The sequence below is a fragment of the Haliaeetus albicilla genome, chromosome 4, assembly GCF_947461875.1.
Source record: "Haliaeetus albicilla chromosome 4, bHalAlb1.1, whole genome shotgun sequence".
Taxonomy (NCBI): Eukaryota; Metazoa; Chordata; class Aves; order Accipitriformes; family Accipitridae; genus Haliaeetus; species Haliaeetus albicilla.
Genome location: NC_091486.1, coordinates 30,055,222 through 30,079,894, shown reverse-complemented (window position 1 = coordinate 30,079,894; position 24,673 = coordinate 30,055,222). Strand labels below are relative to the sequence as shown.

The following is a 24,673-nucleotide window of genomic DNA, read 5'->3' as shown; positions in this document are numbered from 1 at the left end:
CCTCCGCAAGAACGAACCGCGAGGTAGTTCCTCACGGGTTGGCTGCTCCGGCGCAGGGCGTGCGGCGGACGGGACGTCAGCGCTGCGGAGAAGGATCGCAGTGATGAACGTGAAGTTAACGGCAGAGCACAGGAAGCTTTTCAGCGTTACGGGGTGCCGTAGGACTTCCTCTACTGCCGTGTCCATTCCGCCACCGCCACGCCCCCCCCAGCCCCGCCACGCCCCGCAGGCAGCAGCGGAAGTTGCCGGAGTTGGGCGAGGAGCGAAGCGGAAGGAGACGGAAATTGCCGAGGGTGGGGTGGCCGACGGTGGCCGAGAAGGCGCCGGCAAACGGCGGAAATTGCCGAGTTCCTTCGTTCGCCGACAATCTGACGGAAGTCCCCGAAGCGGCCAGTCCCGAAGATTGCCGAACGCGCGCGTCGCTCGCCGAGGCTGCCCGCTCCGGAGATTACCGAAGGAGGCTCCGGGGAGCGGCGGAAAGGCCCGAGGCCGCCGCCGTAGAGGCCCAGGCGGAGGGCAGCCCCTGCAGCGGCGGGGAAGGCCGAGGCGCCTCCGCCGCCCGTCCCGCGCCAGGTAGCGGCGGACGTCCGCGGCAGGGACGGCGGCGGCGGCGGCGCCGTTTTCCCGGTGCCCTTGACGGGCTCGGCGGCGGGCCGGGGTCTGCCCGGCGAGCAGCGGCGGAGGCGCCTCCAAGGTGACCCCCGCCGCGGGCCGTGCCCTCGGCCCCGGCGCTGTGGCGGAGAGCCCCGCCGGCGGGGCCGGGGACGGCGGGCCCGCCGCCGAGCTGCGCCGTCTGGCGAGGCCCCGGCGCCGTCCCTGCGGGAGCGGGGCCCGGGGGGGACGGGGCGGGCAGGCGCCCGGCGCGGCGGTCCGCTGCAGGCAGAGAGCCCGCTTGGCTTCTGGCTGCAGCCGCCCCTCGGGGCGGCGGCGAAGCGCTTGGGGGGTGCGGGGGGGTGCGTGTGGGGGGGGGTGCGTGTGTAGCTTTGCGTTCGTAAACACGGACCGGTTGCAGCGGAGCTGCCACCCTTTCTCTATGGCTGCTCGTCCTTCGTCCGTGCACCTGGCAGCTCTTGCAGAGTTAGTGGCTTGAGCTGGGCTGCCAGCTGTTTACCAGCGTGACGTTCACCATTTTTAACGTGAGGTGGCATACATACCTACGAAGTATAGGTAGTTACAAGGAGAGAACCATATCTTGCAGTTTAAGAACGTAGCTTCTTATTCTCTTATAACTCCGCACGTATCGGTGCGTACGTGCTTTTTTGTAACTGACATAGAAGTTTTTACTCTGCCTGTTTAAAACCTATCAGCAAACACTTGAACTGATAAACACTTCGTGCTGTTTCCTCTCTTGCCAAAGCACCATGCTTCGACTACCTGCTGTCCGCAGGACCGTAGCTGGGGTCGCCCAGTCCTCCAGAGTGTGTGGTAAGTGTCTCTAGTTGATGCGTGTGTGCATGGGGATAAAATTCACGTATGCGTCATTAACTTACTGAAGGGCATGTATGCGTGCGTTGTTCACAGCTCTGGAATTCTACGTTGTGCTGTTTCTAGAACTGGGGTTCTATCAGTACTGTATAACTGTAAGATAAGGAGTATGGGGTCTGATGGTTTGCATCTAGCAGTAACTGAAAGTTTTTGCTTTCTTTTTCCATGACTCTCAGGGCGTACAACTGCGACAGCAGCCAGCAACCAAATAGAGGTTTTTGTGGATGGTCATCCTGTATTGGTGAACCCAGGAACCACAGTACTTCAGGTGCGGGGAGTGGCATGCTGAATTTTTCTTGGACTCCCCATTGTGCTTCTTGCCAGCATGTTCTATTCTATATAGAAAAAAAAACAACAAACCCAAACCCTTTACATTGTTTCTTGCAATTCTTTAGGGGTGTTTTCACTGACTGTGATGCAATTTCATGTGGCAGAAATCCTTTGGGGAGTTCAGTGTTTGAAAAAGAAGCATTTGCCGTGATTGTCTGAAAGAGGATGCATGCAGCATGAATCCTGACTGCAAAAACCTATGCAATGCAATAACAGACACTGATAAATTCTAGTTGAAATTCTAGCTCTGAACTCTATGTGACCTGGTAGTCTTTTAGAACCTGTTCATTTTGTATCTTACTAAAGTGGTGTCTCTGGTAAATGAGGGGTTGTCTCCTTTTGGTTATTAGTTCTTATGATTCAGAATGCTGATCCTTCACTGCTTTTATTCATCTTGGTGTGGGAAGAAATAGAATCTGGATCTCCCAGCCTGTACTCAGTGTTGTTGCTTTCCAGGCCAAAATTTCAAGTAGATCTTTTTCCAGTCTAACTTCTTTTTAAGAAGCCATTAAATGGGGATGTGGTACAGTGAGTTAGAACATTAAAGCACATAGTGTTTATTTAAAAAATATATCCCTCATTCTTTGGATACAAGTTACAAATTTATTTAGGCATTAGAATACCCTCAGCAGGAGTCTAGTGTAAAATTTTCTTAAATGCTATTTTTTATTAGCTTTTTAGTTTTGCTTACATGTGATAATTTGTTGCAGAAATCATGAGTAAAATTAGATCTTGTTAGTTCATTTTTATTGAATTCAGTGGTATTTCTTCTGGCCGGCATAGCTAGTGCTATAGCATAGATCCCATCAGCCATGGGGATTTTACGCAGGAAAGGCTGTCTTTATCTGTTCTCTGGAAATTTGTCGTCTCTCTCCTCTTAACTCTTCTTCAGATATGTCATGGAAGTACGTTTCTTTGAGTTTGGGGTTCTACTGAAGTTGAAGGTTGACTATGCTCCAGTACCTTTATAGAGAGTATCCATGTTGTTGAATTATCAGAAATCATTATGCCCAGTGTTGTTTCCTTTATATTTTTCAAATGTTCCTTTTAAGCACTTTTCTTTAAATAGTGCATATGTACTTTAAAAAGTTATATGTATTGCTAGTGTCCTATCTATTAGAGAGAATTCTCTCTATTCTTGGAGGAAAGAATGAAAGAGAGGTCAGTTCTCATTTCCTCGATCAGGTACAAATTTTGGAAAAAATATATTTGTGATTGATAACCTGACATGTTTCTGCTTGATCACAAATCTTTATTTATGGTCACTTCTTAAGATGAAAGGTCAAATGCACTAACACTGTTACTCTTTGAAAAACTGAATAATGTTTTATGAGGTGAAACTGAAAGGTGTAACTAAAATTTAATTTTCCTTTGTTTCTTATTCTTTATAGGCCTGTGAAAAGGCTGGAATTCAGATACCTCGTTTTTGTTACCATGATCGTCTCTCGGTTGCTGGAAACTGTAGGATGTGTCTTGTGGAAATAGAGAAAGCCCCAAAGGTATTGTATGTGTTTCATAGGAATAGCAATTTTATGCTGTGCTTAGGGCCTAGTTTAAATCTTGTAAATAACTGTTTGTACTATTGTTAGCACACAAATTGTTGTCATTCAGCTGCTCAAAGCAGTTTTTTCCCTTCTCCCCACTGGACCACAGTGATTGCCTATGGATCAAAGTCAGTTCTTGGGTTCTTGTGGGTTATTTTGCTGCTGGACATGAGCATTAGATAGCTGTGTGTTTTCAGTCAGATATATCTTTGTTATGTAATTCAGCCTTCAGCCGCACATTTTCAGCTGATATGACACAAATGGTAAACTTCAGATACTGTATGATTCAGCTGTAGGATCAGTGTCTGCAGTGTCTTGTTCTAGCTAAGTAGAGATTGTAGTTACTTATTAGTTTATATTTTAATGCATTATGTACCATTGATGTCTGTTGCAAAATAATAGTTGACTTCAGGATTGAACGCTGTCTTCATTGCCTTATATCTGTTACAACTGACTTTCTTCTTGCTGTAACTGCTTGAATTGGAACCTGAAAGTGTAAAATTTTTAACTTTAAAAATAAATAAATCATAACTAATTTAACCTTTTTTTATAGCAGATTATTAATAAATATGGTTTCTAGTGACTTTATTGGTTAGACTTTCTTTTTTTCCTTGCAGATACCTTTTTATTTCTACAACACGTTAAATTAATAACAGATGCCTATGTAAGAGTTTGGGGGGAGGGAGAGGTTGGGGGTTGTGCCCATATTGAGAAGAAATATGTTGTGTTCATGCTTGCTTTTTATGATTATTGTAGCCAGTTGCTGCTTGTGCCATGCCAGTTATGAAGGGCTGGAACATACTGACAAACTCTGAGAAGTCCAGGAAAGCAAGGTGCCTTTCTTTTAGCCTCCTATAGCTGATTAGTTTTACTAGCTGCTAAATGATGTAAAATTGACTTGAACTTTAATTCCTGAACCCAACAGAGAGGGTGTAATGGAGTTCCTGTTGGCAAATCACCCACTGGACTGTCCTATCTGTGATCAGGGTGGAGAATGTGATCTACAGGTACAACATCCAATTAAATTGTGTATGTATTAATACTATTGTCTTAGGTGAAATTGTGCTTTCCAGCAGCCTGGATATGTCTGTTTTCTGTTGTCTGTTCTAGGATCAATCGATGATGTTTGGCAGTGATAGGAGTAGATTTAGAGAGGGAAAACGTGCTGTGGAGGACAAGAACATTGGCCCATTAGTCAAAACAATCATGACACGGTGTATACAGTGCACTCGATGTATCAGGTAATGTCCTTTATTTTTCACTGGAGAGACTACTGAGCAGGCATATTTATATCAGTTTGTTACTTGTAAAAGAAACTCCATAAGGGGCAGTCAATTTTTTTAAATTTCTTTTCTGACTGTACTGAGGAATTTTGTTTCTGGTAGGGACTGATAGTTTACCAGAGCTACCAGACAGCTGTCATACAGGAAATAGAGAGAGATGGCCAAAACGTGAAAGTGAAACCAGAATTTTACAGGGCAGAACTGGTCCTGTGGTGTTAGTGTCAGAATGGATTTTAAAAGATTGACTTCCTCAGCCATGGTTGCAAGATTTATTTATTCTTGACAACCTCTAGTAGTTACATTTATGCTGTTCTGGCCACCAGGCTGTAACTATGACAGTGAACAGCTGAGGTGACCAGTGACCCCTAAAAAATTTAAATATAGCATGAAGCAAGTCAGCAAAACACATGTGGTTACAGATGTTCTCTGGTTTGTGTCAAATCAAGGTTATGAATATGTCCACATAGTCCCAGTGAAAAAAAATCTGAATAGTCCTGAGATTCAGTACCAGCGTACTTGAGCCAGATGGAGAAAAATACAATATACCCGCTTAGTTCTAGAAAGAACTTGTTAGTTAGGACTGGTCTTGGATGCAGACTGTGAAATTCAGTGAGCACTGAACTGCTCTGGTTTTTGATTTAACTCCCACCTAGTTTTTGTAGCCCCATCTGAATGAAATTCTGGAGATGTATAGTCCTGTATGGGGTGGCACTGACTAATGCATCTAAACAACTGTTTTCTTCTTTCAGGTGTATGAACTAAGGCTAATGTTTTATCTTAAGAAAATGAGATAAGGGCTGAAAAATGTGCTGTGTTGCTATTGTACATGCCAGATTTGTTTTTCATTCTTTTTGCATCTGCCAGGTTTGCTAGTGAGGTTGCAGGGGTAGATGACTTGGGAACAACTGGAAGAGGAAACGATATGCAAGTTGGTACTTATGTTGAAAAAATGTTCATGTCCGAGTTATCGGGAAATATTATTGACATCTGCCCAGTTGGTGCTCTTACCTCCAAGCCATATGCCTTTACTGCACGCCCATGGGAGACAAGGTATGTATCTTAACTCATACTGAAGATGCAGCTTTCTCTGTCATACACTTTATCTTATGTCCATCTATGATACCAAGGGTTTTCTCTGATTTTTATTCTCTGCATTTTTATTGTAGACTTTTCTGTAGACTGAATCTAAGATAAATTCTGTTATTTACTCACAGCTTATTCCAGAAAGGAAGAATGTTATAGTTTGTAGACTATTCTTCCCTTTTTTTTTTTTTTTTACTCTAAAATGTTTTGGACTTGTAGGTTGTGCTGATTGCTCAGTAAAAACAATGTGTATGAAGGAAAATTCACATTCATTAACTCAGTAATTGTTGAGGATCTTAAAATAATGTTGTGAAACCAAGCTCTTACATGCATATCTAAAGCTAAACCTACAGCGCTTTTTTGTTGTTGTTTTGTTTGTTACGCAGTCTGTGGCTGCTTGTATACAGAACACTGCAAATGGTTTATTTGTTCTTCTACACAGGAAAGTAGAGTCAATTGATGTTCTTGATGCAGTTGGAAGCAACATCATAGTGAGCACGAGAACTGGAGAAGTGATGAGAATTTTGCCAAGGCTGCATGAAGATATCAACGAGGAATGGATATCTGACAAAACAAGGTATGTGGGAGGTGTTTGAACCCATGTGTGCCTTTATGCACACATTAAAGGCACGCTTTGTAGAACCAAAAATGTGGATGGTAGCACTGACTTCTGGATTCCACTGTTAATATTGTAAAGCTATAGTGAAGAATAAGTGGTAAAAGATGTTTTTAATACTGTAATTGAAGCTACTGAGTTTTCTAATGTTTTCATTTTTGTAGCTTTTTTTTTTTACAGTAACTTTTTGATTTGTATTGTGGATTTTTTTTGCTTGTTTTTGAGAAGGAAAAGTTAAACTTTCAGGGGAAATATTTCATGTGTTTCTCTTCTAATTGTTGCAAGTTGTTAAAAAACCTCAGTCGTAGAAAATATTTAGTATACACAATTATCTTTGTCTTTGCTCTTTCATAATATTAGTGGTGTTCACTTAGGTTTGCTTATGATGGTCTGAAGCGTCAGAGACTTACTCAGCCAATGATCAAAAATGAGAAAGGACTATTTGTTTATGCCTCATGGGAGGATGTATTAACTCGTGTTGCTGGTGTGGTAAGAACAATTTTCAATATGTAGTGTAAAATTAATTTCTAAAGCTGGACATACTACAATGATTAATATGAAAACAGTTATATAGAAAAGAGCTTTTTTCTTTAAGGTTAGAGGGGAGCATTTGACTTCTAATACATTGTATTTCCACTTAAACTTCTTTTGAGTATTATTTCCTGTTTAATGGATTAGACCATCTCAAGAACTTTGTGTTGTCATGATTTCATTTGGGACATTGGGAGAGAAATTACTTTTATTTAAATAGGAAACTAAACTGTTCCTTCAGAAATTTAGGAGGAAGCAACTTCCCTCAATTACCCTGATCTATCTGAAGACTTTAAATTTATATAATCCGTGCTATCGCCACTTTTGCCATCAAAGCCATTAATTCTGTATTACTTATATCTGAATTTTGCTTGCCTCAGTGCTTTCTCTGTGTGGTGATTGATTCTGCTGCTCAAATGAAGTGCTGCATGACTGCTTTGGATTCTGATTAAAAATTTTATGTGGGACGAAGTAGGATTGAATAACTGTAATTGAACTTTCCTCAAGGATGTTTTTACCCATGGTACAGTAGCAGGGTTTGTTAAGAAAGCTATTGCTTCTCAGATAATGCCTTTGAGTTGAGTTTACTACCTGAGCTTGGGTTATGGAAGTTTGTATTCTGTCTGCACTCTAGCTTCATTAAAATAAAAGCATTCACCGATCTTTCTCTCCTCACCATACCAAATGAGAATTAGCCACATCTGAGCAATAACTCAAGTGGGAGAGACCTGCACAGAATACAGAGAGCTGTTCTTTGCTTATCATGATTTTTGAAGGAGCTGGAGTTGCTGCCTTGCAGAAGTCAGACACTGCTGATCAGTTTGTGCTACTCCAGGCCACCGGTTGCACTGCTGGCTTTGGCACATCCTAATGTTACAAACAGTTACCTGGGCCAAATGGGAATTTATTTAAATGGTTTCTTTTGCTTATGTTTATACTTTCTCTCTCCAGCTACAGGCTGTCAAAGGTAAGGAAGTAGCGGCAATTGTAGGAGGACTGGTGGATGCAGAAGCGCTAATAGCTCTGAAAGACCTCCTGAATAGAGTAAACTGTGATACGCTCTGCACGGAAGAGGTCTTCCCTACTGCCGGAGCTGGGTAAGAGTTCAGGCAAAGTTTGTCTATAATTAGTATGTTAATAGACTTATGGAAAGATTCTGAAATGACCAAGGATAGCAATTGCTGATGCATTAGCAGGTTTTGTTTGAATTTACAGTATTCATTTGTAGAGAGTATTTATGGATTGTGAGTTGATACATAGCGACTACTACAGCAAGGGTTGTACACTTTACTGTATGTTCAGGCTGCTGCAGTTTAACAGTAGGCTACTGAAAGCCAGCTACACTCTGTTGTAAGTTGGATAATTTAGTCTATTTCTATTTGTGTTGTGAAAACTATAGTACAATTATGACCTTGTAAACTGTGTAATAGTAGATGAAGTTTGTGAAGGCTGATAATAACTGTAACTGTAGGAAATACCCACATTGCAATTCCTTTAATATTTTGCTGTCTCTCATATTCATGAAAGGGAGAAGCTCTTACTTTTTATTTGGGTTAGTAATTTGGCTTGAGAAATCTCTTCTTTCCCTTTTTCTTCTTGAGATGAAAAAACATTTTGAGCATCTAGAATCTTTACTATATCTTTATTCCTTCCCTTTACTGAATTCTCATCCTCTTTCTTTCTTATATCATTTTGTTATAGCACAGATTTACGCTCTAACTACCTGCTTAATACCAAGATTGCCGGAGTGGAGGAGGCAGATGTCCTGCTTCTGGTTGGCACCAATCCACGCTTTGAGGCACCACTTTTCAATGCTAGAATTCGAAAGAGGTTTGTATTCCTTGGTGGTAAATAAGCATGCAGATCCATCTGGATTTGATACAATGCTCAGGTGGAGCTGTAGGCAGTAAGTTGAGAGCATTCATTCAGGTGGTCTCAGTGGATTTAGTTCACCTTTTAGTAAAGGGAATGGTGATATATGTATAGAAAAAGGGGGGGTCTCTTCTCCCTGTAGTGTATAGCTATGTTTTTTTTCATTCTCACTTTGACATTTTACATAAGTTCATATACTCAAGACATTTATCCCTTTGTTACATTACACAGACACCTCAGATTTTCTGTCTTACAGAAGTTTGTTAAAGCATATTCCTTAAAGAATTAATTTCAGCATCGGTTTGCTGGTTTTTGTATTGTCGTTGTAAAATATCAGACTTGCTGATTTTAGAAGCAGTCATTCAAGTAATGTGGCTTTCCTAAACTTTTGAACATAGCTAATTGAACTTTAACAAGATATTTCAGCAGGAGACAACTGAGGTTTATAAAAGCCCTGTCCTTCCTAATGCTGAGATCTTCCAAAATACATAATTTCAAACAATAGTAGCCTTAAAATTTTGAGAGGAAAAAATGCAATGAACTTTATGAATTATTAATATATTTTTTATAAGTCTGTGCTATGAGAAACTGCAAAAAAGGAAAAATTTCTAACCAGCTAAATTTTTCTGTTTATCTAAGAAATAGGTGGATTTCTAAAACCATGAGCACTGTCAAATTCAGAATTTTTTCTTCCTACAAATGACTTTAACTTCAATTCTGAAGTACCTAAGAGTTAAGTCAAGCTAAAGAAAATAGTAGCTGTAGGTATGGGGTGTTTTTTGTTTTGTTTTGTTTGTCTTTGCCTAACACTGGAAAAAGTGGTTTAAAGCTGTAGCACCTCATTTTGTGCAACCTTTTTTCCACTGAATTGGCAAAAGTTTGAGGGGAGGAGGGAAATGAATTATGAAGTTCTCATGTAAGGTGTGTTGCTGCACTGGTCCCAGAATGTATGTAGAGAAAAGCCCTTCTAAAAAACCCTTAAACTTGCTTAACAGTCAGAATAATGCTAAACCGCATGTTACCAAAGCAATGAATGCTGTTTAAATTCCTTTGAAAGAATTTGCATCCTATTTCAAGTTATTGCTAAAATTATAATTAGTGGCTTTGGTTGAGTAAAACTCTGTATTTATTTGATTTTTTTAAAATGTTTGCTGTGTTTTCAGCTGGCTTCACAATGACTTGCAAGTGGCCCTTGTTGGCTCTCCTGTGAATTTGACCTACACGTATGATCATCTAGGAGAGTCCCCACAGATACTCCAGGACATTGCTTCTGGAAAACATGCATTCTCCAAGGTACACACAATCTAAGAGCGTGACTGTTAAATTTCAGATGTATTGAATAATAATCTGAATTCCCCACAAAGACAGATTTGAAGAGAAGTACTATGTTGTATATGGGGTTATTGGCTTTTAATCAAATGCAGAGATGAGGTAATGATTAGTGTGCACCAAGTATGTGTGAACTGTTTAATACATTCAGGTGTGTAAAACTTTGCAGTACAGGAAACTCCTGGAATATTTCTTGATATAAACCAGGCTGTTTCAGCCGCTGCTGTTTCCACTTAAATGTCTGGTTATCAAGAGTATAGTTCTGTATTGACAGGGTAGTGTACTGCTTTTAGCAGTTTCTCTTGGCTTTATCTCTAAATGAAACAAAGACCATTTCAGAACTGTAGCTTTGCATGGAAGACTTATGTAGAAATTTTGGAGTTTATTACATTGTGTGTACCAAGAATTGTCTTCAGAGCTGTGAAATTAATTTCTTGATTCTTTACTTGCACAGGTCCTCGACCAGGCCAAAAAGCCAATGGTGGTGGTAGGTAGTGCAGCACTGCAGCGCAGTGACGGAGCAGCTATCCATGCTGCCGTTTCCACCATTGCACAAAATGCGAGGACTAAGAGCGGTGTTGGTTCTGATTGGAAAGTCATGAACATCCTCCACAGGTTTGCTTTAAAGCTTTTTTGGGAGCCACTTTTGTTCACGCTGGGCCTACACAAGTTACCACGTTGTATCTGTGCGGATTTCTTTATGTACACACAAGGGGCTTATCAGGTTAGAACCTGTAGGGAGTATAAAAAATGGAAGTACAAACTAGCAGAAACTTCATAATAAAAATGTATACCTCGACCTGGCAAACTTTTCAGGTTCTCCATGCGATTTTGCTATTCTATTATATTTAAATGTAGAATTTAAAGTTTAAATTTAGAGGTATAGAATACAAGAGAGCTTAATAACATACCACAGTGCTCAGTAGAATGCACAGCAGACCAGTGTCACTTGCTAAATGATTGCTTTTTAGCTAGGGGAAGAAAAACAAACAAAATGGCAAAAGTATTTAAATAATATGGTTTCTTATAATATTCCTTTTACTGTACTTTAACTGAATAGTTAATAGAAAAGCTTCAAAGCTTTTCATTTTAGGGCTTTTGATCTTAGTTATTCAGTTTATTGGGATATTACTCCTTTTAATAGGCAAGCTTCTCTTGGGACAGTCCTTTCCCACTCTCTTTCTAAAACTCCATCTGTCAAATTGACAGTCTCTGTAAAGGAAAAATAATTTCAGCAAATGTAGCGGCACTCAGATTCAGAGAATCAACAAAGTCCTTCTGCCAAAAGCAGCTTCATTGATGTAAAACTAGTATAGCAAGAACAGGGCTTGGTCCTCTGAAGGAAACTTGAATATAAAATCCTGCTGTTGAAACTAAAACATTTAATACCAAAACACTGATGAGTTAAAAGAATGCTCATGATACCTTTTTCACATGTGGTTTAGCAGTCTTTCATGCTACTGACTTTCATGCTTTTGGTACACCATCCTCTCTACCTTAAGTGTAAACAGCAACTTAACTTACTGGAACCTATATGTCTGACTAGGTCAGACAAACATGAGTAACATTGAAAGATCTGTATGGAGAGAATCTTTTTTCGTTTAAATATAATTGTAAGTCTGGCACCTGATTATGCAGGATTATGCAAAACTGTTTCTTTGGAAAAGAAAAAGACTGCCAGAAAATGAGAATGATTATTTCATTCTTTTAAAAGTATTTTTATTTGTGAATACATGAATCGTGTTGAAATAGTGGTCTTAAGTCTTAGATGCTTCAGAGTAGCTGACAGTCCAGTAACTGGTCTTTCATCTTCCACGTGAGTGCCTTAAATTAAAGGCCTGTTGAGTTCAATTCATAGCTGAAATGTCATCTGGAACATTAAGGTTCACAAGTGAGTTGCCTGCCAGTAGGCCCTGACCTGGAATGTCTGCCTTTATTTTGCTATCCCATCTTAAACAGGTGAGATTCCCTGTGAAAACTTCAAATGGCATTAGTTTGTCAAAATGGAAAACCAGCCTGATATTCTGTCAAATACTCTGTCAAAATTTTCAGCTGCCTTTATGCTTCATTTTTGTCCTGTTACCGTTAGACACATCTTATGTACCTCTTAAATGTTTAGTTAAAAAAAGAAGTTAGGTCTGTTTTGATGGGAGAGGGAGAATTCTGAAATAACTTGAAGTTGTAATGTGTTTGTTCCTACAGGGTTGCAAGCCAGGTTGCTGCTTTGGATCTGGGTTTCAAACCAGGAGTGGAGGCAATTAGGAAAAATCTTCCCAAAGTATTGTATCTCTTGGGAGCAGATTCGGGTTGTATAACACGTCAGGATTTGCCAAAGGATTGTTTTATCATCTATCAAGGTACTTAGTAGATGTAAATGAAGAAATGTTGCTATCTAATAGATGGAGAGAAAGCCTAAACAGTGGCATATTCTTACAAACATACCTGACCCTCTGATAAATTCTAGCCTTTATTTTCTGCCAAGAAATGGAACTTCCAACACATAACCGAGATACTGGCTACCTATTTCTTAGGTGCAACTGAGAAACTGTTGATGAGTAATAAGGGAATATAAACCAGTTTGGTCTTCTGGAGCATAGCTTCAAACCTGGCAGACAAAACAACGTTGGTTCCCAGCTGTTCTATCATAACAAAACATGGTCTTAGCCTAATTCACTAAGCATCCTTGTTCTAGGAGCCCCCCAAAGCTGAGTGGCTATAGAGACTGAACTACCATTTACTACTGCTTGTAGTCCATTCATTCTCCCCAAAGTATTAGCCAAGACAGACCTCAGAACAGTCAGTGTAATGGGTTTTATATTACTGGTTAAGTGAACCTTAGAAACTCCTTTTTTCTGGGAACACAGAAATTCTGTATTGTGTTAGTAAAACATTTATTTTCATTTTGACTTACTTATGTCTTACATGGTTGTATACTGTTTCCTCCTTCCATGTATTTAGGACATCATGGGGATGTGGGAGCTCCCATGGCTGATGTTATTCTCCCAGGAGCAGCATATACAGAGAAGGCAGCCACATATGTGAATACGGAGGGTAGGGCCCAGCAGACAAGAGTAGCAGTAACACCTCCTGGGATGGCGAGGGAAGACTGGAGAATTATTAGAGCTGTCTCTGAGGTACTGTTGCTGTTATAGATTGCTTCTAATAAAAGTATACTGAGAGGTTGAGTTCCTTATATATTGAAAAGTTTTTCCAGAAAGGAGGTACATTTTCAGGGAAATACATGACCGTAGTCTTTAAGAAGTAATGTTTTGTATTGAATCCTTTGTTACTTCTGTGAGTTAAATCATATTGTTTTCCTTTTGAGGATAGCACTAATATTGTAGCTGCTGTGTGGTATTGGAACACGTAATAGGTGAAGCTTTGTCTGCAAATTCTGCTGGTCTTCATGAAGTGCTTTAGCAGAAACTGGTGGGAAGATGCAGTTTGTTGCTTTTTAGAAATAAAACAACATGAACTCTGGGGACAGGATCTGGTATCATTAGATAAGTTCAAGTATGTGCTTACTAGTCACTGGGAACAAGATGCATTGAGAATCGCATCAACTTTTGTCATTTGGTGGTAAGCTAGGGAAAGTACAAGTGACATCTGTATGGAAAAAGAAAAGTACTTCTTGTCTTTTATTTTTTTCATTTGTAGAGCAAACAGGACAGCCTAGGTTTGTTTTTTTTTTAACATGGGGTTAACTGTAGGCATCAGAAGTCCAACAGAATACTGTGACTTTGCTTCTGTTTGTATATTATAATTGCCTGTGTTTTCAGGAGTGCAGATTTTTCCTGGTTTTACTTTAGGTATGTTAATGGATTGGTAATCTAAACCACTATGTATTAAATCCCTAGACTTGATGTCATTTCTTTCTGTGAATCTCTTAGTTGGCTGGTATGACCTTGCCTTATGAGAACCTTGATCAAATACGGAAGCGTTTAGAAGAAGTATCTCCTAATCTGGTTCGGTACGATGATGTGGAAGAGGCTAACTACTTCAGCCAGGCAAATGAATTGTCAAAGGTAACCAAACCTGAAGCATCTGAGCATGATTTAGTGCTGTTGCATAGCTGGATGCATTTTAAAGAAATAGGTCTCCTTCATATGTAGTACTACAAGCATTCTTTGACCTGCAGTGAATGCAGAATTTACTGAACAAATGCATTGATAATGAGTTCCTATCATAACGCTGACTTTCTTTTTTTTCCTGCCACAGTTAGTGAAGCAACAGCTTCTTGCTGATCCTCTTGTTCCACCTCAGCTCACAATAAAAGACTTTTATATGACAGGTATGTATAGTATAGCCTTTCCATTCTGAAACCAGCCATACATTTTACTTAGCTTTACAGAAAGATTCTTATGAGGCATTTAAAGCTTTCCACTAAGATATATGTAGGATTTGAGTCTTCTGAAGAAACAAAATTTTCCAGTAAAATGATTTGGAATTTGCATAAAGCACAGACTATTGGACTGTTTTTTCAACTAAGCCATTTTCTTTCTCCTCTTTGTATGCAGTCCTGTACTAAATCTTTTATATTATGTCTGTATAATTTTGAAAATGAACAGTTATAACACACTGACTGGGGTTTTTTGGTGGTGGTTATTTGTTTTGGGGTTGTTTTTTGTTCGTTTTTTTCAGATTCAATCAGTAGAGCATCCCAGACAATGGCCAAGTGTGTGAAAGCTGTTGTTGAAGGTGCTCATGCAGTAGAAGAGCCAGCCAGCTGCTAGAGACTAACCAGACTGCTACCACCTCCATCCAAGTATTTGTTGCAGTTCCCTGCTGTGACCGATATTTTTTTTGTTTGTTTTCAGAATCTATTTGCTAGGTCATTGTATTTTTCTTCTCTTCATTCACATTTTCATCAGTTCAAATAGTCCCATAACATTATAGGACTGTTGTGTCTGAGAGAACATGCAGCACTCAACTCGCTATATGTACCCAGAGGCAGAGTACATGATGATTGTATACAAATAAATTATAATACCAAACAATCCATTACCTATGTAATTCATATAGCTCATGCTGCTTGCATGAAAAGAACTCAGTAAGCAACTTGGACTCAGTAAGTCTTGATTTGCTAGGAACAGGTCTACATGGCAAAAATACTAGGTTGTAACTTCTTCCAGAGTATTCCAGTATCTTAATTTTAAGCACTGGTGAGAGTATGAATATGCCATTTTTGCACTTTCAGAGCAAGTTGTCCCTCTTAAGTCAAACATACCTGGTTTATGTCAGTGTTCAGACCTACTACTGCTCTAGATATTTGTATGATTCTCCATTTCAGCTGAGAAACTACTCATGGAGGAAATAAAAATAATTTTCATGTCGTGAAAAAGAAAAGCAGTTTTCACACAGCTTCCTCATATTGAACTGCTTAAAAAATTTAGCATAAAGATAAAGGCCTTCAGCTACACCAGTTCAAATACAGAAAAGATCTTGGAATAGTTTCTCTGTGTGCTGATCTTTTCATAGCAAAGTGGGGGAAGGGGTTGTGTGTGGTGGTGTCTTTTTTTTTTTTTTTTTAAGCTTTAGAATTACTTCAGAACAGTGACTTTGTTATGTTGGTTAATGTATGTTTGGAAGAAGGATAGCTTCCTCTTCAACAGGCTACTACGGCGATAAGGTTTAGAATAATCCTTCCAGGAATCATGCAAATAGGAACAGTATCATAAAGCCATCACTTCAATTTCATTTAAAAAAAAAAAAAAGTGTTAATTTTGCATGAGGACAAGCTAAATTTTTCAGTGTAGAATAATACTAAGTGCATGACAGTGCTGCTGTAAAAGCCTTAGCTTTATAAAATTCCTTTTTTCTTCCATGCTTGAAATTTTTCAGTAACAAGCAAGTAATTTTTTTAAAAATTGTTTTCCTTCTGCCCAGGAAGAAAACTCTTCCTAGTTATCCTGGTATAGTCCAGTGTCATTACAGTAGCTGACTAAGTCTTAAATCTTGGACATTGTTTGACTTCACCTGCCATCTTCCAGTTACCAACAGGCTCAGTTCTCTTGGTGGTACAAAATAAAGACAACTATTCACTTAATTCAAAGGTACTACTATGCATGTTAATGATACATCTAGAAATACTGTAGTCTGTTTTTAATGTGGCAGTTCACAGGACCCCGTAGCGTGTATGTCCATGTGTGTGACCAAGTAGAGCCTAAAACTTTCATGTTGTCCTTGCAGAACATTACTTCTTTAGGAGGAAGAGGGGTTTATGGCAGGGACATAGCAAAAGAAGAATGTGTGTGAGAACATATGCTAAAAGCAAGGCAGTTGGCTTTTCTCACAGATGGTAGGTTTAAGAGGAAAGGGTGTAACTGAATCCTATATTCAGTAAAACATTTGGTTCTCAGGTTCCTAGGATGAAAACCTTTTTTTTTTTTTTTCCTGAAAATCCATGTTGTACAAACACAGAGGAATAATTTCAGCTGTGCAACAAGCCAGTTGTCACTTCTTCAAAATTTATAAAGCTTCAAAAGCTTTAGAGATTATTTTTTTTTCTGTAAATGTTATAGCATTATTTAACTTTGGGAGCTCTGGCACACAGACTTTTTATTTTTTTGAAAGCTCTGCATCCTTCAGTTAGTGTGTATAGGAGATCCTTATTTCTATTCAAAAAGTATCTAGCCCTTACCTTGAAAGACAGGATAAGAAGTACATGTGGTGCTGTCTGTCCTGCTTTTATCTTTCCCACCTAACTAGTCACCAAGTATAGAACTTTTCAGCCAACCTTGATAATAGCAACAAGGCTCTCTACAAATTTGACTATTGGAAACTAGATAGTAAAGAGATATCAAAATTAGCATTCTTATCAACTGAGTTTACAGTGTAGCCCTTCCCTTATCTCTTCTGTTTGCTCTGGTGGCTGGAGAGTCAGCACGCATGTGGACTTTCACCCAGCTAGCGATAAAAGGATAGTAGGGGTCTGCAAAGGAAGGGAGTTGATGTAGGCTGGGCAAAGTATTGGAGCAAAAATTACAGAAAAAGGGCTATTCATGCAACTTAGTGCTGTTTATTTAAAAAAAAGTTTATGGTTAGTGCTACTACTTGCTGGTTCTGAAGCTGCAATCTTGGATTACAGCAGAGCATGCTAAGAAGGCAGCAGTGAAGAGCTGGGATGATGGGATGAACGTGCTCCAAGTATTGCTCTTGACTGTTAAAGTAAGGGCTTATTAGCTAGGTGATACATTGCCTGAACGGTCAGTTCTGCTGATGCAGCTCACTTCCAAATGCAGTGTTGGTGGGTGCATTTATCCAGACTCTGTTGGGGGGTGGGCAGGGGGTTTATTTTACTTTTATTTTAACGCGAAGACCAGAACTGAAGGAGGTTTAATTCCCCAAGTGCAGCCCTAGTACCACCTGGTGGCCAACTGGCAGAATTTCTCACTGGTTGGATTGCCCATTATGCTCCAGTAGCCTTCATCTCACTTATTCCTGTACACTCCTGCCTGCACCGACAGCAGGACAAAGAACAGGTATGTGTCTGGGAGAGAGATGGATGGGTTTAGTCATTAAGTATCTTCTCAACACAGCACTGCATAAACATAGCTCTTGTGTGCAAGCAATTAACCCCAAACATGGCTTAGATTAAATTTTGCCTTTATGTAGTCTTGCCTTCAGCAGAAGGTTATGGGGACTGGAGAAGGAAGAGGGTGTGTTAATTCAAGGTAAAACCCTACTAAGCATTGCCATTTTCAAGCAAGTTTAGGCCAGGTTAACACCAGCAGTCAGATTAAAAAGAAAAGAACTTTGTCAAAATACTGCAGGCAGATTTAAGCATCTAAGTCTAAAGCTGGGATTTTAGAACAAATTTTTTTTTTTAAAAACCCTGTTCAATAGCCACCTTCCTGGAAGCACCAGCATCCCTGCAGTTCTAGAGGGAGACTGCTTTAAATTCTGGGCAATTTAGTGAGCTTCTTACCAGACTATGTTGTCCCAAATGGAAGTCAAGTCAAACTGAGGTATGTTCTCAGCAAGACTCTGAAACAGCCAACAAAACTAGGCCATTCATAAAAAATAGTGGTAACTGACTCTTTTTAATGTATTTTGAAGTCTAGCTCAAGGCAAAAAAGGAAGTGTCTAGCATTTCTCCATGAAGTAAAAGATTTGGGATCAGTGTTTCTTCTGAGGCTGACAGATTCTTGCAAGACAGTGGCTGCTATCTGTTTGGTTGAGGGATGTGCTGTATATTACTGCTGAAGCTGATAGAAAAGCAGCTCAGATTCATAGAGCTGAAGAAAAAGCAGAGCAGCAGCCTGGCATCGGCCTTAATCCAAAGAGAAAAGGTAATAAAACCTCATCTCTATCCCTGTCCCCACATGCCTGCTCCTCATAAAATACTCCAACACTGGCTGAGCCAAAACATCCTCTTACAAAACAAGACAGTCTCTTAATAATGATTTGTTGTGTTGTCCTTTGAATATGCAATTGGAATAAATCACTTTCAGTGATGAAGGGTTGAAAGACTGACTCTTTCAAGGCACTGACAGGACATGAACAGAGAAAGTGCTAACAAGCAAACTGATAGAAGAGGACTTAATTATGACTACCATCATGGAAAAAAATGAGCCATAAGTAGGTGGGGAATTATGGAGAGCACCTAAAAGTTAAGGACTTCACTAACAACTGAAGTAAGCTTTTTATCAGGAGTACAAGAATATGTTTTATGGGGCAAGTTCTGTCAGAGTTACCTGAGAAGTTGCCTTGCTCAAGAAGCAGTTTTTAAATTCCTATTTAAAAAAAACCATCATAACCTATTATTTATTAATAGATATTAGCATAATTATTATTATTCATAAAATGTCAAATGGGCACAAGTACGTTTGGGAGTGAAACACTGAAGTTTACAGAGAGTCACAAGGAAAACTTTGTGCAGAAACAAATCCTCAATCCTTTACTGGGGGGGGCTCACACAAGTCACGGTCCTCTCTGTTGTGTAAGGTTTTATGCAAAAGACACTCCAGTAATGCATATTAGCTGATGGAATGACTCAGCAATGTGTCCCAAAGTACCTGGGTATCCCCAACTCCCCACAACAGAGAAATGGCACAAAGTCATATAAAACCTTGCGATTCAGACTCTCTCTGAGTGACTCTAATCAGCAAAGCCTGCTATGCTAACCACTGTTAATAAATGTTTTCCTCCGGCTACACGCAAACATCCATTCACAGTTCCTAATGCCGAGAAGCCTACTGAGATTTAGAGGCCTCTTTGTGTAGTAAGACACAATAGCTGGTAGAGACATCTCCTCCCTGTGATGCTAATACTGAATTTTGAATACACTTAACTAATATTTCAAAGAAATAATTTTATTTCTTCTTGTCACCTTCTGTACACCTCTATGTTTGAAATGGATCAGAGAGGAGAACCATGCATCAAAAAGAAACATACTAAGAGCAAAAAGCTTTGTGTATAACAAGTAACTTTCAAAATCCACTGGGATCTCATGACCCTAGACACTAATTAAGCCTTATGCTTTGATGTTAGCTCAACTCCCAACTATTTTTGAAAAATCCTGTCCTGCATGCTTTTAATTTCTGAATTATCCGTCACAGGATGTTCCACACCTGTGTTTGAAGCATCTTATGTGGCTACTCTCAGAAGACGTAAGAGATCGCTGATTTGGTCCAGAGTGGGAATTCTCATCTTTACAATTTGCAGTGATGCCAAAGACCCACTCTAACCTTAATGTACATGAGTAACTGAACTAACAGCAGAAAGAAGGACTGGTGATAAAGTGTGTAGCTTCTTAACCGCTTACAGTCAATTACAGTTAATGAAACATCAACAGACAGAAGCAGATAGTAAAAATACAATAGTATACCTTGAATTAACAGTGGGCTTCCCAGTAAAATGGGACTGTATTGGAGCATTCTGCTGGGACAGTTTACTCCGTTCATTTGTTTTCTATTTAAGGAAGTCTCCACAGATGCCTGTCATGTACTCTGGACAGCCTTCCCACAATTAATAGACTTACTATTTTGTCTTTGCTGAGCTTTAGGAAGACAATACCACGTATTTAATGCACATTAAAATACACATTGATAGTGAAGAACAGATTAGTTAAGTCTTAGTTAATTACTATTTTCAGTACAGTTCACTATCAATTAATTATATTATCATGCAATAGCTAGCATACGTCTGCTCCCAGTTGGTTAAATACTTCTGCAACTATACTCCTACTGAAGTCCACAGCAAAATTCCCATTGCTCCAATAAGCTTTAATGAAGCCCCTAAGACTCAGGAAAACAAGGCCAGTCATCTGTACTTGTTGCTTTGGTAGCATTTATGACTTTAAATGAAGTAAAGTGAAGTTACTCTGTTCTACATACGGTTTCTCCTATACTTTCAGCTGTGCTATCTGCCATGTAGGAGTGCACTAAAACATGGGTTTGAAGGAGTTTAGAGCTGAATTTATCCCATAACTTGGGTATATTTGCTAGAGAAAAATCCTTGGAGTTTAGACAATGGTTTTAGTATAGGGACTCTGATGTTTTGAAAAGTGGCAAAAAGCATGCTGGTTATTAAATACATACTACTGCAGCAGACAGGGTAACTGAAATTCAGATATGCTAGAGACAACCACTGCAATAAAATTTCCATGTTAAAGAATTGTTGAAAAGTAAGAATAAGCATTTTTCAATAATACTAATATGCTGGGCTTTAATGGTTAGCTTGACCACAGAACTGACCACAATTAAATAGACCAATACCACATAAAACTGCTGCTCAAGACATTGCTTAAGAGAATGTATCTCATCATAAATTTGGCTTTTATTTAATGTCACCTTTTTCAGTGTTTAAATGCCTAAAACAAGATCTTCCATACAAATGTGGCTCTACATATGAAAGTCTCTAATGAACATCTACACGCTTAGAGTTGTTCCTCCCCTTCACAATATTCACCTGCATTTTAAATAAACTGCTGATCCCTTTCACAAGCATTTGAAGACATGGGAACTGTCTCCTCAGAATGTATGTGCCTTTCAAGGAGTAATAGCAAGATGTTGACATTATAACACTATTTGCAGAAAACTCCAGACACTTTACTACATGCATAGAGTCTAAGTCACGCTTCAGAAATTCCTGAGGTCTGGACTTGGGGTGCATCTGACCTTGGGAGAGAGTCAAGGTTCATTTCTTGATGCAGCTTCCTCCAAGTCACTGGTATACAACCTAAAGCATCTATTCCATTACTTTTATTAGACTCACAAAGCTTATTCACTATGTCACTGCCCTCTGTCTCGCTATTAGTACCAGTGAGACACATCAGCGAAGTATGCCTCATTAGCCAGAAACTAGTGATTTAGGGAAAATTAATGTTCTTTGACCACTGTCTGCTCAAGCGTACAGTAGGTTTATTGGCTGGAACAGTTGGTCCAGGGTTGTGGCCACTTTAAAGTCGAGGCAGACAGATCTATTCTGTAACTAAGAAATGGAATTTCTAGAATACTATTCTTCATGTTGTACAGGGGATGTTTCTTGCTTTGGGTTTACACACTGTCCTTGTACAGGAATCTCGGAGTCCAATTTGTTCTCCAACATAATTTCAGAGCACTGCTCTACTCTATCAAAATGATGTATCTCCCAACTTAAGTCTTGTCGATAAGGCAAACAAATCTTTTTTTAAAATCTTCTTTTAATTCTGCATTACTAAAGCTAGCAGACTTTGCTCCTCTAGGGTGTTACTGTGTAACATTTTGTTGTCAGCATAACAAAATAATATTTGCAATTTTTATTAAGTTACTGAAAAGCAAATCCTTTAAATCCTCTCAGGTAAATAAAGTTTGATTAAATAAAATCCTCCATTCATAACATACAGATTTTAATTTCTCTGTTGAATGATTACACAATAGTCCATGTAACTAAGATCTAGTGAATTTTTGCTCTTTACTTTGTCCTCCATAAAAAGATTCAGGATTTTTCACACAAGACACTAAAAAATAGCCCATTTCAGTTTTCCTATTCCAAACTAGATTCAAAATGTTTCTCCTTTCCCTTAGCATTAAAGCTTCTGGCTTTGCAACTAACACACATTAAATAGATCTCAGGATGTCACCAAAATGTGTAATGCTACTATGATGCATGTTTAAATTTAGGCATGCAAGTAATGCGATTAAAGTCAGTATCTGCGAAGTCAAGCACATAAGCCAAATAAAGGGTTTAATATTGTTTCTGTGTTCAGGTTCTCAAGTGCTTTCATAGCCATTTCTCTAACATGTATCATCTGCATCCCATTTAAAAAAAATACTAAGATACCCTCAGTGTGCTGTACAGATATTCTCAAGAGTACCACAGAAAGACAGTATAGACCAGTTGTTCATGGTATGCCTCTTCCTAAAACACTGAAAATTTCTTAATAGTGCAATAAAAAGAACTAACTTGAATTATAGTTGAATTATAGAGAACTACTGAATTACAGTTAAAAGTAGCAATTCTCTTGTTTAACACAGTGCTAGATAGAAGACCACTTAGCGCAGAAACTTGAATTCAGGACTCTAGCAAAACCCTACCGGCTTGGTAAGAGTTTTATGCAAGTAAGTATTGAGTGATTCTTCAAACACTTCTGAATTGTTAATCAGGCCTGCAAGCACCTGAAAAACTGGGGTCTGAGAATTTGGTCCTTTATTTATTTAGAAAAAAAGAAAAGGAAATATTAGTTTATGCTGCATTTGTTGAATTTCTGAATACATTGAGATAATTTATTCATAATATTTCAAAAGGAGTTTTTTAATCATCCCATATATGACCAGCATTTGTAATCCCTGTCATTCCTGTAATGAATTTTAGATATAGAAGTATTTTTTGTTTAAATATCTTACAAAAAGAATCATTATACTCCATGCTCCAAAGCACACAATAATGACTGGTAAGATTATGAAGTGCCCTAATTATCGCATTACTTTATACAAAATACAAAATCTTTTAAAATATGATAAGAGCAACATATTTGATTATTTTTTGTTTTTCTAATGTGAGAGCAGAATAATGCATTTAATGGATTAATAATATGATACAGAAAAACACCTCCTATGCAGTAACTCCATAGAACGCAACACTGGATTATTAAAATGTGCTAGGTAGACTAACCGTAATTTTAAAAAATTCCCACTGAACAAAAAATACAGTTTGACACAAACACCAATTGACTTATACGTTAATTCAAACTAATTTATCTAAATGAAAAACCCACTATAAACAAACTATACTAGCTAAGGAAACTCACAAAGTATGTTTTGAGAAGGGAATGTATCTAAATTCAGGATTTTTTTATTTTTTTTTTAAGATTAGAGTAACTGAACTAAAACAACATATTTTAAATTTGACAGAGGAGGGAGAGAGGTTGGTAACATACTAAGTAATTCAATACATTCATTCATATGACCTTAGTCTAACTGCAGTTCAATTAGGCTATAGCACCTGAATAATTTCTACAATGGAAAAAACTTAATTTTTTTTTTAATGTATAGCTCATTAGTTTCCTAATTATTTCCTCTTCCTTCAGGACAAATAAAAGGAACCTTTGCAGTTCATCTCTGAACAAGGCTGTGCATACTCCTATTGTAAGAAACATTATCATAGGTCTGCTGAATACAGTGATCAGTGTCTTCACCTATAGATAAACTGTAGCATCTCACATTGTTTTGACAGCATTTCATATATTTTTTACAATCTAATAAAAACATCTGCAACAAAGAAAAACAATGGCTGTTTTATATTACAAGATACTGTAGTATAAATTTAATGCATTTCTCAATTCTGTAAAGAAGTCAGGAATAATAGTATTCATAAATATCAGGAACAAAGCCCCCAAATCAAAACAGTAACTTAAAAAGAACCAAAAGAGGCTTTAGAAGCCTGCAAAGTGCTTTGAAAACATTAAAACCAAAACTCAACTATTGCCTCCAAATTTCTTGCTATGAGCTTTATTTTTTCACATCCCATCCTGCAGGGCAGACAATTGCTAAATTTATGACAGATAAGCAGAATTTCTCAGATATATATCACAGGTTCCACTCACTTGCATTAAATCCCCCATAGCTTCTCTATATGGCCTACTCTAGGAAAAAAAAAAAAAAAGAAAAAAGCTGTTTTTTCCTACCAGTACATTCAGTTTTATTTACAATGCCTTGAGAGAAAGACGTAATGGTACAGTTACACCAAACTAGCCCACATCAATCTCAGCTGTTCTACTGAGAGTAGAAGTACCAAAAAAAAAAAGTTGCACTAACTTTCACAGTTACACATTAATTTTAGAACTACCACACAACGACAAAAAAGTTATCAACTTTATAAATTACACGAGAAAACCACGAATTTTTAATTTTTAAAGAAAAACAAAGTTACTAAAAATATATTTTTTACCGTACCTCCTTTTAATTTTTTTTTCCACAAAGCTGATCTTAACAGGTTATAAAGAAAATTATTTCTTCAGCCACATGCCTTTGTATTTTATCTTTATTTAAAATAAAAAGTCACATAAATGATAAAAAATTTGGTTTTGGCCATGTGGCTCCCTCCCCCAAATTGACACTTTATAAAAACCTTCTGTACTTTTTTTCCCCCTCCCTCTCTCCCTCTTTACTACCTCCAAG

The 24,673-nt window shown here is 38.5% G+C and overlaps 1 protein-coding gene and 1 long non-coding RNA gene across 2 annotated transcripts; one reads left to right on the top strand and one right to left on the bottom strand.

Moving 5' to 3' along the window:
- Nucleotides 1-277: 277 nt before the first annotated feature.
- On the top strand, nucleotides 278-15,521 carry NDUFS1 (NADH:ubiquinone oxidoreductase core subunit S1). Its single transcript, XM_069781676.1, has 19 exons — nucleotides 278-573; nucleotides 1,358-1,425; nucleotides 1,662-1,753; nucleotides 3,207-3,314; nucleotides 4,116-4,192; nucleotides 4,285-4,366; nucleotides 4,470-4,600; nucleotides 5,507-5,692; nucleotides 6,168-6,302; nucleotides 6,716-6,830; nucleotides 7,824-7,969; nucleotides 8,574-8,702; nucleotides 9,908-10,037; nucleotides 10,528-10,688; nucleotides 12,276-12,430; nucleotides 13,032-13,207; nucleotides 13,964-14,098; nucleotides 14,292-14,364; nucleotides 14,715-15,521. Exons 2-19 carry the CDS (start codon nucleotides 1,362-1,364, stop codon nucleotides 14,804-14,806), a joined length of 2,187 nt encoding a protein of 728 aa, XP_069637777.1. The 5' UTR covers nucleotides 278-573; nucleotides 1,358-1,361; the 3' UTR covers nucleotides 14,807-15,521.
- Nucleotides 3,295-24,623, bottom strand: LOC138685122 (uncharacterized). Its single transcript, XR_011324366.1, has 4 exons — nucleotides 24,449-24,623; nucleotides 22,338-22,415; nucleotides 10,985-11,044; nucleotides 3,295-3,846 (listed from the first exon to the last, which is right to left on the bottom strand). It is a non-coding gene; the product is annotated as an uncharacterized lncRNA (long non-coding RNA).
- Between the last annotated feature and the right edge of the window lie 50 nt (nucleotides 24,624-24,673).

Bases quoted from the DNA above. Each gene is read 5' to 3' on its own strand.
- NDUFS1 (XM_069781676.1), top strand. From the start codon at position 1,362: ATGCTTCGACTACCTGCTGTCCGCAGGACCGTAGCTGGGGTCGCCCAG. The intron at 4,601-5,506 runs GTAATGTCCTTT...TGCATCTGCCAG, and splicing joins CAGTGCACTCGATGTATCAG to GTTTGCTAGTGAGGTTGCAG. The intron at 14,365-14,714 runs GTATGTATAGTA...CGTTTTTTTCAG, and splicing joins AAAAGACTTTTATATGACAG to ATTCAATCAGTAGAGCATCC.